The sequence below is a fragment of the Pezoporus occidentalis genome, unplaced genomic scaffold (genome assembly GCF_034315485.1).
Source record: "Pezoporus occidentalis ecotype Australia unplaced genomic scaffold, CSIRO_AGI_Poc_V1 ctg29, whole genome shotgun sequence".
NCBI classification, from domain to species: domain Eukaryota; kingdom Metazoa; phylum Chordata; class Aves; order Psittaciformes; family Psittacidae; genus Pezoporus; species Pezoporus occidentalis.
Window position 1 is genome coordinate 1,612,639 of NW_026914829.1, and position 14,387 is coordinate 1,627,025.

At 38.5% G+C, this 14,387-nt stretch overlaps 1 protein-coding gene across 1 annotated transcript; it reads left to right on the forward strand.

Annotated features, from left to right (window-relative positions):
* The first annotated feature begins 1,727 nt into the window (after positions 1 to 1,727).
* Positions 1,728 to 14,046, forward strand: RAB23 (RAB23, member RAS oncogene family). Its single transcript, XM_062626127.1, has 6 exons — positions 1,728 to 1,927; positions 2,704 to 2,789; positions 5,197 to 5,353; positions 6,882 to 6,964; positions 8,189 to 8,281; positions 9,138 to 14,046. The coding sequence occupies exons 1-6, from the start codon at positions 1,773 to 1,775 to the stop codon at positions 9,275 to 9,277; spliced, it is 714 nt and encodes a 237-aa protein (XP_062482111.1). The 5' UTR covers positions 1,728 to 1,772; the 3' UTR covers positions 9,278 to 14,046.
* The last annotated feature ends 341 nt before the right edge of the window (positions 14,047 to 14,387 follow it).

Consider the following 14,387-nt stretch of genomic DNA (forward strand, 5'->3'; position numbering starts at 1 on the left):
CTCGGTGTGGCTGTGGCGGCGGCTCCCCCCGGCCGGGGCTGGGAGGTGGCCGCGGGCAGGTCCCGGCAATGCGGAGCCGTTGGTGCAGAGCTGGCGCGGGGTTAGCGGCGTTTGCCGAATACCCGATAAAAATGTTCGTGTACTGGTGTTCAGTGCAACCGGACACGTTATCTGCATAGCGAGCGGGAGCGAGGGTATCGGGTAGTCCAGCTCTTCCGGCACGGGGCGCTTGTGTGAGGGCAAAGTCTTTAAAAAAGGTGTATTTTCCCCTTTGAAAGGGGGTTACTTACCTCCTGGGGGGAAATCTGCCACTCTGCAGATGCAAAGTGTTACTGTGATGATATCCTGGCACAGCAAAAGGCAGGGGAAGCCCAGCTTTGACCAGGTAGACGGCGATGCAGTTGTAACAAGAAGGGCAACAAAGAGAGACTTCAGGGCCTTGGGATGACTGGTAAGGGATCAGGAGCACAAGAAGTGGCCTCCTCTATCCTGCCAGTTGCAGGGAATGAAGAGGGAAGAAACAGGATCAACACCTGGCTCCGAGCCTGGTGTCACCAGCAGAATCTGCGGTTCTTTGGTCGTGGATTGGTCTACAGGGCAAGGGAAAGAGTCCTTGAGATTTCTGGCATGTGTGGAAGATAACTTCCTGACACCGCTGGTGAGAGAGCCATCTAGGGAAGGCCAGACCTGTTATTTTTGCACAGAGAAGGACCTGCGGGTGATGTGATGGCTGGATGCCACCTTGGGCATATTGATCATGAAATGGTAGAGTTTTTGATTCGTGAAAAAATGATGAGGGGGTCAGCAGAGCTGGTCAGCATTCTCCTGTAGAAACTGGCTGTAGCTTGGTTGGGTGTACAGTTTGCTGGCTAGAAAACTGTCTGGATGGTCAAGCTGAAACAGTGGTGGTGAATGGAGTTAAACCCAGTTGGTGGCTGGTCACAAATGGTGTTCTGTACTTGGGCCAGTTCTGTTTAGTATCTTTATCAATGTTCTGGATGAGGGGATTGAGTGCACTGTCAGTCAGTTTGTAGACAACACCAAGGTGGGTGGGAGTGTTGATCTGCTGGAGGGTAGGAAGGCTCTGCAGAGGGATCTACACAGGCTGGATTGATGGGCTGTGGCCAGTAGTATGAGGTTCAACAAGGCAAAGTGCCAGGTCCTGCATTTGGGCCACAACCCCATGCAGTGCTACATGCTTAGGGAGAGTGGCTGCAAAGCTGCTTGGTGGAAAAGGACCTGGGGGTGCTGATAAGCGGCTGAACATGAACCAGCTTGTGCCCAGGCAGCCAAGAAGGCCAATGGCATCCTGTTTTGTATCAGCAACAGCATGGCCAGCAGGCCCAGAGCAGTGATCATCCCCCTGTACTCAGCACTGGTGAGGCTGCACCTCGAATCCTGTGTTCAGTTTTGGTCCCCTCAGTACAAGAAAGACATTGAGGTGCTGGAGCAGGTCCAGAGAAGGGCAACGGAGCTGGTGAAGGGTCTGGAGCAGATGAGGAACAGCTGAGGGACCTGGGGTGATTTAGTCTGGAGAAGAGAAGGCTCGGGGGGACCTTAATGCTGTCTACAACTACCTGAAAGGATGTTGCTCAAGGTCACTTAAGCAGCCCATGACAGAGATGGAGATAAATTGTACTGTGCGATTCCTGATGTGTGTGATCGTCTTTCCTCTTGCTTTCGTTTCACATTGCTTTCCTGCACATAGCTGTTTACTTTGTTTACAGAATCAGCTGTTTCCTGAATAAGCCAGAGTCACCTGAGACACAAAGATGTTGGAAGAAGATATGGAGGTGGCTATCAAGGTGGTAGTAGTAGGAAATGGAGCTGTTGGGAAGTCCAGCATGATTCAGCGATACTGCAAAGGGATTTTTACAAAAGACTACAAGAAAACTATTGGTGTAGATTTCCTGGAAAGACAAATCCAGTATGTATTAAACAGCTGCTGTGCTATTGATTTTTACCTTTCCCTTTCTTTCTTTGTTCTGTTGCCATCCTGAGATATATGAGGGCTTGGAAGACAAAAAGGCCTGCTGCTTTTGAAACACAGTAAAGGGAGTTGTTTTCTCCTTGCATGTGGGCTAAAATTATATCACTCTGTTTTCTGTCCAAGATTTAGAATTATAACTAAAATTCAGAACCTCTGTTGTACTAAGAGTTTTGACAAGTTTCCTTTGTATTCTACTGCCTGTTAATTTTTTTGGTTTTTTTAATTGTGGAAGAAATAGAGGTGCTTTTGATAAAAGGATAATACAAATTATCTATATTAGTCAATATAGATAAAAGTTACTGTGGAAAAAGAAATATGCTATAGATTTAGTCTGTATGCAATATAAGCAGGCCATTCCCAGTTGTGTTTGATAAAATGGAAAATGAGAAGTAAGAAAATTCTATAAAGCCTATAAGATGATTAAAAAGACAAAAGGGCCATTATTCAAGTACCTAAGTTTTGTTTTGATGTCTAGGAAAGGAAGAGGAATATGTAATACGGATTGTCAGTAAAGAGCTTATAATGTACTTGAGGGACTGCTGCTGTAGTATGTTACAGAGGTGAACCATCATTAATGTTAAATTAAATTATATTTAAATCAAGTTCAGTTTGACTTGGATTATTCTGCCGTTGTAGAAATTGAAATATTTCCATGTTGTTTTGAATAAGTTTTGTTCACTGTATGGATTAAAAAAATGTGCTGTTTATTTCAGAGTTAATGATGAAGATGTCAGGCTGATGTTATGGGACACTGCAGGTCAAGAAGAATTTGATGCAATAACTAAAGCCTACTACAGAGGTGAAAATACCATGTTTGTCATTTGACAGTTTGTTTGAACATCTCTGAAATACTTTCCTATCTTTGTGTTGTGTTAGTTATTCCATGTCTGTGCACAGCATGTTTAGTTTGCCTTTTTTCAATTCTTAAATGTTTTTCCCCTTCATGCAAAATCCTTGTCTTAATTAAATGCCACTTTATGCAGGATGATCAGCAGTGCCCTTTAAAAATCATAGACCAAAATGAGACAAATGCCTCTGCAGAAACTGCACAGAACATAGCCTTTCAAACAGACAAACACAAAGTTATGTTTTCCCTCTGGAAGTGTTTTATTACTTCTGTAAGAAATATTTGTAAATATTCCAAAAGTTGTGGCTGAGGCACTTAGAAATTAATCTAAGGGGAAAAAAAACCACCAGTCATCTTAGAAAGATAGTTTACTAGGCAGGATAGTTCTCTTGTTAGTACAGGCTGCCTTGAACATGTTAACACAACAGAGTGATAAGGAAAGTCTTTACTTCATGAAATAGAAATGGTATTACTCAGTCTTATAAAGGCAGTTCATCTATTTAGCCAGTTTACAAATCACATGCTAGGCTTTCTTTGCATATAACAGTGGTTGTGAAAATCTTGCCTTTTTGGTTTTTAACATGGGAAATATGAACAACTTGGCGAAGATCCCATGATTCAGTTCTTGACAATTACCCAATGGCTAGGAAAAAGACTGAGTTATTTTTACTGTCCCTGTCCATTGCATTCTATGTATACTATATATAGATTGAATAAGGAAGGCTGATGATGTAAGTCACCCCCTTATTAACTACCATATGGTAGAACTTTGCCCTCTGAACTTATTATTGCCCAGTTATCTCCATGTTTTAGAGTTCAGAAAGAATGGGTGGAAGGAGAGAGGTGAAGTCAAAGTCTCTTAGAGTGGAAACTTCACAATAGGTTTCTTAGTCTTAAAAAACTGAACAAGGTGACGTTTACTGATGGTGAGAGTCTTAATAAATATTCTCATTTCTAGTAGAGCAAAGAACTTGGGAAGCTTTATTAAGCTGGTCTGCCAGATGCCAAGTTAAATTAAATTCAGCATCAACAAATACAAACTAACCTGGTTTGGAAAGAATAATTAATTTTATACCTATCTCACAGAATTAGAATAATTGCATACATTAGAATGTGGTGTGGACATTAGGGAAAACACATAGAATTTTAGAACACAAATAATAATGAAAATTATGGAAGACTACATTACTACAATTTTATTGGTAGAACTTGATTTGAAATTGAGGGTAGTTCTTATTCTGTATAAAATCGTACTAGAAGGATCCTAGTAGCATGTGAAGGAATCTGAAAGAGCTTAGGGAGACTTTTGTAAAGATAGACTGAACTTGGTTTTTAAAAGCTAAATAAAAGGAAACCTAATAAAAGAACTTGAGTGCTTTCTGTCACAGAAATACAAAGACAAACAGAATACAGGAATGGGGGATACTTGGTGAAATTCAAGAGATACAAAAAAATTCATGCTGATGAAATAATTTTTCATTCTATGTGTAATTAGTTTGTGATACTCACCACAAGATGACACTGGTCTCAAAGACGTCAGCTATCCATTTCCTTTACATTCTGTTACTAAAGAGCAAATATGCTGAAGGCATATAAACAATAGTGTGTTTGTGTGTTCATATGCAAAGAAAAGTAGTTTCATGAGGATAACAAAGGGCTACTGAGAGTCAAAATCCACTTACTAATCAGCTGTGAAAGTAACTTCTCAGTATTGATGGGTTTAAACTGTTGTTTGTTAAGGCTGATACAAAATCATAACAAAAATGGTATAAAACACTTTCTTTAATTTATCATAGTGCTGTGATTGAACGAGTATGAATTAGAAATACACTTATTTTCTCCAAAAAGTTACGAAAAAGTTTACTTGAAGTAATCACAACTCCCTCTGAGAAAAAAAAATTCTGCTTTTCAACATCAAAATTACTGTAGCACAAAGAATAACTTGCAGTGTGCTTTACCGATCCTGCATGCAGAAAAATACCTGGCCGCCGTTAAGTTGTCTGGAAAACAGTGAACAATAAGCAAACATCTCTTTCCCTTTTTTCCAGCCTTTCCACACCCATCCTACTCCTTCCCCTGCATACATGCAGCATGCTGGAAATAGCTTGAAAGGTAACAGGCCTGTAGCCATCATGAAGGATGGGTATAATGATCAAAATAATATGGCGATCTGTTTTCATTTGGGTAGTATATGACCGTTGCTTTGACACAAGCCACCACTTGTGGTGGTAAAAGTGTACTTTTATGGGAGAAACTTGAAAACCCCTCATATTAGAAATACTTCATAGATAATTTTGTTCATTTTTTGGTTGGTTGATGTGTATTTATTTGTATTTGTACTTGATTTGTATATTTTTAGGAGCCCAGGCTTGTGTTCTTGTGTTTTCTACGACTGACAGAGAGTCCTTCAAAGCAATCCCTGCCTGGAAGGAAAAAGTTGTGACTGAAGTTGGAGACATTCCCACAGTTCTTGTGCAGAATAAGATTGATCTTCTTGATGACTCTTGCATAAAGAAGTAGGAGTTTTATCTTACTGTTTTTAAAGCACAATATATGCCCCTTACATGCATACATTTAAAATATATATATATATATATATATTTATGGGAGTTTGTGATGGAGACTTACGGTTGTCAAATCTATACCCTGCATTGAAACGTGCCCTAGGAGCACAGGTGACAGGTAATGCTGCATGAGTGTAGTTGCTTGGGCAGATGTGCTTGCAAAACTAGGAGCTTTTTGTTTGCTTCATGCCTTCCTCTGAAGTGTCAGCCAGAAAAACAGAGGAATAACACGACGAGTTTGGTTATGCCATGATAAGATTCTTTCTGTCATTTTTCTCTTTTTTTAATCAGAAATTCTAAACCTGTAAATTTTCTCTCCTGTTAAAATTTACAGATACTGTTAAACTCTGTTATGCACCAGTGAAGTTACATTGTCTAATTTGCCTAGTGAATGCTTGCTAAAATGATGATGAAGTATTAAACAGGATGTTTAGAAAAGTAACAATGTTCTTTGCTTCACTTTAATTTGTTTTTATTGCTCATTTTTAATTAAAACATTATAACTCTGTAGAAATCCATACCTGGTATTATTCTCCAACTGCATGGTGCTGTCCCTTCTTCACTGTATTTTTCTTTACAGATGTTACTGTTGATTCATTCTGCCTTTGTATATATGACCAATTTCATTCGTGCCATCAAATCAGCCTAACAAGTGCTAACTTTCATTTACCACAGCATATCATGTAGAAAATATTGCACAATGAAGTCGATCGTTCTCCACTTCTTTGTTTCTGCCATCTTCCTAAGAGATTTAAATTATTTCTTCTTTTTGTTGTTTCCCGCACTGGCTTTCTTTATTCTCTGTTTGCTATCATTGATGACATAAATCAGCTTCTACTCCCTCTGCAAAGAATTCTGAGGATTTTGCAAAGGAAAAGCAAAATTGCATTTGAACTCCTTCTTTATTCATGGTATGTCACTTAGGTTTCATTCTCAGAATACTCCGTCTGCCTCAGTATCACCATCTGTCTGATGACGTGATTTCCCTTGGTGAAATTTTCATAAGTTTCCTCAACTTTTCCTTAAAATTTAGCACTTTTCTTTCACCTCACAAAGTAATCCTTCATTTCACCTCTGCACTCATCTGATGAATCTACTGCTTCATTAAAATATACTTAAGGATTACTCTTTTGGTTGTTTTGACTTTGCAGTAGTAATTTTTCTGATTCTAGTGCTGTTAATTACAGCCTTTTTTCCTTTTGGTTTCACTGACACCTGTCTTTGAATCCTTGGGAAATTTTAGTTAATGAAGTCAATAAGTATTGAAAAGCAATTATTTCTGGTCATAGAGAAACTGCATGTAAAATACCATCTTTTTATAGTGGAAATACTGTAAACAAATTAAGGGACACCTACTTTTTGACTGAGTTTCTCAACCCACCTTGCCATGCTTAACTTGCCAAGAAGCATTTTGTCTGTAAGAATAAATGCTGACAAATAATACAAATTAGTATTTACACAATCTTCTTGTGTTGTGCAGTGAAGAGGCGGAAGCACTGGCAAAAAAGCTGAAGTTAAGGTTCTACCGAGCATCTGTGAAGGAAGACCTAAACGTAACTGAAGGTATGAAGTGCAGCAATGTTTGTCCCGCCTTCTGCTCTGCAGCGGGGAACAGTTCTTTAGTTTGGACCTGCTTTGTTACTTTGCAGGTTGTTGCATGCTGTTGGCCTTTTGATTTCCCTTAGCGGCACACTTTAAACATAGCTGGAATTACTTGGTATCAGTGTTATTAGGCCTGTTTCCTTGTATATATCTTTCTTTTCTCTTCTGCAACCAGTGCACAGCTTTAATATTTAGAAGTGCCAGTGTGTTAAGGCTGCTTTGTCCCTAATGACTGTCATAAAAGCACTGAGCTTCAAAAAAAAAAGTGTAAGTTCAGTTACTACAATATACATATTGTTGAACAGACTATTCTGTAATTGTTATTAACTGATAGAAACACTTAATAGTTTAGTTAAATAAAGTACATTACAAGATTGGCTCTCTTGCAAGTGATATTTGACTAGTTCTTAAGTATCACTTTTAAGTGTATATATTTAATTTCATACTACTACTGTTACAGACTCTGGTCGTTATCTTTGTGGGGTAGGTTTGAATAAATATGAGTCTCTGATAACTTTGTTTGCTTAATCAGGCAGACTTAATAGTAAACTAATTGTTTCTTCTCTGTTAACATTATTTACCTTGGGAGATGAATCTGGAAGAGAAAATATAAAATGTTTCTGTATCTTTGCATGAGTTATTAATTACAAATATAAATAATCATAACGCATATAGGTTCTGAAAATTCTCCTACAGCCTTTGGTTTGGTTGGATGGAGATTTTTTTTCCCAGAATCCTAGGTAGACTTTTTATACCCCAATACAAACTAGGGTAGCATTACTTAATTAGAGCAATATTGCTGCCAAGTTTTATTAATAGACTTAACCTTACATGACCGCTATTATTCTAAGACTTCTTACAAAAAATAAGTATGTTAAATTCCTGTATAACTTTAAAAAGTTCCAGGTGGTATGAATTTGCACATTTGGCAAAATGTTATTTGCCAGCTTCATTATAGAAGTATTGAGATGTTTCTATGTGCTGTGCCAGAGCAGTACTGCAGGGTGTAAGACCTGGGTAGACTCTTGGATTAACCTGGATTCTGCTTAGGTACTCAGGCATGCTGAGAGACCATCACTTAACAGATCATGCTAAACCTGTCACCACACAGAATTTTGATACAGAGACATTAGTATTGATATGATTATATTTAAGCATACCTTTTTTTTTATTATTACATTCCAGTTTTTAAGTACTTAGCTGATAAATATCTTCAAAGGCTCAAGCAACAGACAGCCGAAGATACGGAACTAGTACATACAAGCAGTAACAAGATTGGTATGTATACTGTTACAAAAAAAACCAGAATCATTATTTTGTGCCATCACAGCTTATGGTTTTACCTGTTTCCTTATGGAGTTAATACAAGGTGAATCAGAGTCTGTTATTTTCCTATCTTAGGATACTGTCTTCTTTCCTTCTGTAAAATAACTTTATGACTCTAAAGTTACGCAACTGTTAAACTGATACTCTAAAGTCTTTAGCAAACATTTGGCAAGCGCCCTTTTATTAATTTTTTTTAAACAAAGATTGTGTAAGGACTTGAGAAGGGGTGCTTGCTGGATTTTTTAATTTAATTAGTATCAGTGTTACTCATCTTCGTGTGGATTTACACGGTGAAAGAATCTGGCATGTAATCAGAAGGTGTGTAAACTGCCTTTTCTAAGGGAATACCAAACTTCCATAGTCCTTCTTTAAAGCATTTCTGAGTTAGTTCCTTTATGTTCCTTTTTAAAACACCCCCCTTTTTATTCAAGCTTTTTCCTTACCTTTATCTCAGCAAAGTTTCCAACTTTAAAATTGTCATGTTTTTCTTTTATTACATTACTCAACTAACCATAACTTTGTTACCATGCTATTAGTAGAATACACATGTGCAGATGAATGCATATGCTGCCCTTCAATTATATAGATGGAAACCTGCTTTAAATACTGCCTGGCTAGTAATTCCAACTGGCTCTCCTTCAAGTTTAGCTGCAAAATTGACTCAGAAGTAGGAAAAGCCGTTAAAAAACTAGAGTGGGTTTGAGGTGCCTTACTATGCAGTAGTAAAGAGTTGTGTCTGAAGTGTTAATATGTTGTGCAACAAGAAGTAAAGAAATACAAATACTTTTCTTGTCTTTAAATTCTGTAGGTGTTTTTAACACAGGTGGTGGAAGTGACTCCAACCAGAATTCTAGCACTCTTAATGGAGGAGATGTCATCAACCTGAAACCAAACAAACAGAGGACCAAGAAAAACAGAAGTCCTTTCAGCAACTGCAGCATACTTTAGACCACTTTGGGAGGAAAAAAAAAACAAGCCAGTGAATTGGATGAAGTTGTGCAATTGAATACAGAATAAAGCCAGCTGTAGAGGTATTTTTACCAGTGCTTTAGCAAATCTTGTGCCTATGGGATCCTTGAGAGAGGGTGGATTTATATAACCTTGCTGATGCAGTTGTTTTCAGTGTTCGGAGTGAGACACCTGGTGGCAAAACACAGAACCGCGGCTGCCCGTGCACTTCGTATAAATTAGGCAAGCTTCTTTTTCAAGGAATTATTTCCAGAACTATGAATTAGGTATTGCTGAATTGCAAAGCACATTTAGCACAAGGATAATACTTACAAGTATAGGTACAGACCGTTTGTCGTGGTTTAAAGCCAGCCAGCAGCCAAGTACCACGTAGCCACTTGCTCACTGCCACATCCTTCCCTCCTTCCCAGGTGGGATGGGGAGGAGAATCAAAAGACTGTAAACCCCAGGGGTTGAGATAAGAACAGTGTAATAACTAAAGTACAAAATTACAGATAATAGAAATAACACCAACAGTAACAATACTGATAATAGTAGGGAACAAAAAAAAAAAAGATAACTGAGGATTCAGAAAACCCAAGTGATGCACAATACAACCACTCACCACCCACTGACTGATATCCAGCCTGACCTGAGCAGTGATGTTGGCCTTCTGGCTGACTCCCCCCAGCTTATGTACTGGGCATGATGTGCTGTGGTATGGAATACCCCTTTGGCTAGTTTGGGTCAGGTGTCCTGTCTCTGCTCCTTTCTGGCTTCTTGTGCCCCTCCTCACTGGCAGAGCATGAGACTGAAAAGGCCTTGACCGGGGTAAGCGCTGCTGAGCAACAACTAAAATACCAGTGTGTTACCAGCACTGTTCTCAGACTAAAGCCAAAACACAGCACTGCACCAGTTACTGGGAAGAAAAGTAACTCTACCCCAGCTGAAACCAGGACATCGTAACACTATGGCCAAAGGTAAAGTAGCAACCTTGCAGCTAAATTTCAAACAAACATTAGAGTTGGTTAGACAGGACACTAAGAAGATATATGAAGATCAAAAAGAAGACGCTATATTTTATGCCTGACTATATTATAAAGATTCTGGCAGTTCTGTTGGTGCAATATATTTGTGTTATATATGATTGGTGAGGTATATGTAAACATCTGGTGTGAATATTTAGGCTAAATTCCAGTGTATTTGTTACTTGGGAGATCAGCCAGTGAGCATAAAATAGCATCTTCCAAAAAAAGTTCCCTTTCAAAATGTTGCATTTCAGATGAGGCTTTCCCAGCCACCACTGTGTATATTTAACTTGCTCTACTTTGGGCCTAAAAGCTTAGATTTAAAAATGTATGGTGCCAAAAATGCTCCTTTTTACTTAATGCAGTGCTACAGATGTTTTTATAATTTTGTTTTTCTCTGTCTTAACCAGTTGAACAAGTAACAGGGTCTTTGACACTAATAGATATTCAGAAGAAACATATAATCATATTTCTCTTCAAATTCGGTTGTTGTATCCTGTGTTGTCTATGAAAAAGGAACTTGCAACATTGTGTCACAAGCCAGTTATCTTGCCTGGAAAATTGTTTCATAGATATCATAAACTAAGTCGTGGAGGATCCAAAAACCTTGCAGCTGGGTGACTGAATTACATTTGTGAGACATTCTTGAATGTCATCTCACGTTCAAAGTTAGCTGCTGGCTACACAAAATCTGATTCTGCAGGATCAGAGACATGGCAAAAATTGTTCAAAGTGCTTAAATAACACTACAGAATTGATTTAGATGTTTAGGAGTCCAAATCTAAATTCAAATAATACGGGCTTAGGCTCCTAAATCACCATGGTGCTGTTAAAAATGCTAAGCAAGGTATCTTTTATTGACCAAAAATAAACACTTTCTAATCTTCTCCAAGAGCACGCATGCCTTGTGAAAAGTATCCTTTTTGTTTACATGGTTTTGTATGGTATAGTTTTAACTTTCTAGGATTTCTACAGCAAACCTGCCAGTGACAAATGCAAAATATGCTGCTTGAAGGAATTCAGAGTTTTAATAGTTTTGTAAGTGGTGTATGAGAGTGAAAATGGGTTGAGTGATCTATTTTTGGAGGAAGGACTTTTCACTGTGTGAATTCATGTAGAAAGCTTGACTTACTTTGTTACTAAGTCAATGAGTGTGAAAACTGAAATGTGCTTTTTCCCACTGCCTGCAGGGAGAGAAGTGGTTGGTGGATTATGCACAAACAACAGAGATCTCTGAAATCTGTATTTAACATTTACTTATGTTAGACTTTCTACCGAGTACTGTTGTTTCTTTGACCAGCTGTTAGAGCATCTCCTGTTGCTGGCACTAAGGTGGCCTCCAAGGCACTTGATCCCCTTCGCTAGTGCAGCAAACTGTGTGTACTTCACTGTAATGTTTCCTATAATTTCTCCTGATAAAGGCCTTTGTTTTTTTAACAAGTGTGTTTAATCCCTGTATGTATGTATACATGGTGGAGTCTATTGGTCTTCTCAATTTCAGAAGCAAGGTACTTAGCATAAGACTTACGATTGTACATCATTGGGCCACCTTACAACTTCAGGGTGTAGCACAGAGTGTATGCGTGAAGAATTTCGACAACTGTTTTTAATGTGGAAACTTTCACATTTTGTTGTCTGTCTGCCACTTCCACCTTTTTTAATTCATTTTTCTTGAAACAAGCCACAGTGTGTCTGAAACATCCTTTTTGCCGTGTTTGACTTTGTACAGAGGACTGAAAAATAAGTCTGTATGACACGTAATGACCATTTGTACTATTACGTGTTATACTGTAGATATCATATTATTACATAAGCCATTTGTATTTAAGGTGTGTCATTATAAACCACTTTTTTAAGGACTGAAAACGAGTAGAAATGTTTATAGGTGGAGACTTGACCGACTTGCAAAATTTAGGGTATGTTGAAATTCAGAACACACATTATAACATAGGAATACAGACTTGCAGCATTGAGTAACAGTGAGCTTTCATTTCTTTCCATTCCATTCCCATCTTAAGTCTTTGTTGTGACTGTGCATTGATTGTTCTCCAATGAGAATGACTGAGGTGGAGACTGTCCCATTAGCATTTTTCTGGGGCGTGTTCTGCATGTGCTTTGCTTGAAAATATTGTTTTATCCTACTGGGGTTAATGTGGAGGTGGAAACCAGATGACTTCTGCATTGCAGGAATCTTTAGGTATTCACCTCACTCCTCAGTGGGAGGGACTTTCTTTAGCCTTTTGGATGCAAAGGCACGCCTAGACATTTAGCACCCATGTCAATTTTTATTGCAAACACTGGCTTCTCCGCTCAAAGCATTTCATTAAAATACCAGATGTTTCAGTAACTGTTAAAGCCTTGGTGAAGTAAGCATGACACCAAAGCCCCTGTTGTTTCTGTGTTGTATCTATTCCGTGAATGGCTGTTCTGTCAGGAAGTGGAGCATCACTTCCTGATGATGCAAAGCCGTAATGCTAGGGATGTGTTTCCAACTGGAAATAAGGAATCTCAGAGTTGTAAGACTGATCACACTAGGATTTTTGTGCATGGGCGCATGTGTGGTTAATTTAGAAAATGAAATATTCCACTTCAGACAATTTTGGAGAAATGCTTACCTTTTTTAGTCAGAATGCCTGAATTACCATACTGTCAGTTGATTTCCTGTTTAATTTTTTTATGATTCAGTAAATTGTGTCATCTTTTTTTTTTCTTTCCCCTCCATTACTGGGCTACACAATGTATCCAACACATAGCTTTCCCTTTGCGCCACTTCTGCAGTTCTATGTTATACTAAAGGGAACTGAGCAGCTGACCACGTTGTGCTCCCTGTAGTTACACAGGGGTACCTGCACAATACGGAGCATACATGCACTTTGAACCTCTTAATTCATCTTCTTCAAGTTGGTAGCTACCAGTTAATAACTGAATGAATGATTTGCGCTGCAGAACCCTCTGTGGGAATTCGGTCATAGAGCAAACTAACAAACATGCTGCTTGGATTCCAGTGGCAGTACTTAGACCCCTGCTGCTTCTCTAAATGTAATCATAGACCTCTGGTTGAAGCTGCAATACCTGCACACTAATAGTGCATAAACCAGAGAGCAACAAGCTTGGTTTCATCAAAACGACCTTACCATCTTCCTGTAGGAAGCAACAGTTGTGCCTATCTTCTTTTTAATGCTCAGACAGTATTGAGAGAAGAAAATACTTCTGTGTGAAATAAGGCATTCAAACAGGTAATGAAAATTAGAGAAGAAAAAATGCAGCAATGCTTAGATGTAAGGTGAAAGGTGCTGTAATAGAATTAAGAGAAACTTTCAAACACTTCTGTGTCACAGAAGTGCTGTATCAATCATTTCAAGGCCAGGTGAGTCCCACTACTGAACTCATTCTCAGGTTTCTGGTAGTAGGGTAATACTGATAAATAATTTGTGGATGAGTGTTCTTCCTTCTCTTCCTGAGATAAATGTGGTTCAGCAGAACCGAATAAAATTGGTCAGAAAAACCTGAATCTGGACCAGGAGAATTCTGCTGTCAGTGCAAGAGTGAAGGTGCATTGTTACTAATGAATGACTTACTCTTGTTTGCAAGTTCACATGAATCAGAATGGTCAAAACACAATGTTCAGAACTGGTTTTATCACTGTCATGATCTCAAATATATGTAATGACTTTTTTTTTCTAAAAATATAACATAACTTACCATACATCCTCAAGTGGAAAATAAATGTTTAAACCTGAATATTTTGTGTGTGCTGGTCTTGTAAAATCCCCAGAGGTAATTCTCTTGTTACAAGTTACATTAGTTTTATCATGCAACTTAACTTAAACATGTTTATTTCATCGCTATTTGGTCTGATACAGGTCTTTCTTTTGTGGTCACATTCAATTGTCAGCCTATTTCATAAAATTGCTCTAACCCTGTACCTATGCAGCCTGAATCTGCTCAGAAAACTTGTGTGCCCAATCCTGGTCCATATGTTGGGAGCAGTTGGGATCCAGAGCAGCACATTAGGCACCCCCACCTAGCAGAAGGGCCATTTTTGAGCCCTTCACCACACAGTTCAAATATGAAATACGGGT

Coding starts and splice junctions, on each gene's coding strand:
- RAB23 (XM_062626127.1), top strand. CDS start 1,773: ATGTTGGAAGAAGATATGGAGGTGGCTATCAAGGTGGTAGTAGTAGGA. Junction 5,354..6,881: donor GATGACTCTTGCATAAAGAA/GTAGGAGTTTTA, acceptor TGTGTTGTGCAG/TGAAGAGGCGGAAGCACTGG. Junction 8,282..9,137: donor TACAAGCAGTAACAAGATTG/GTATGTATACTG, acceptor TAAATTCTGTAG/GTGTTTTTAACACAGGTGGT.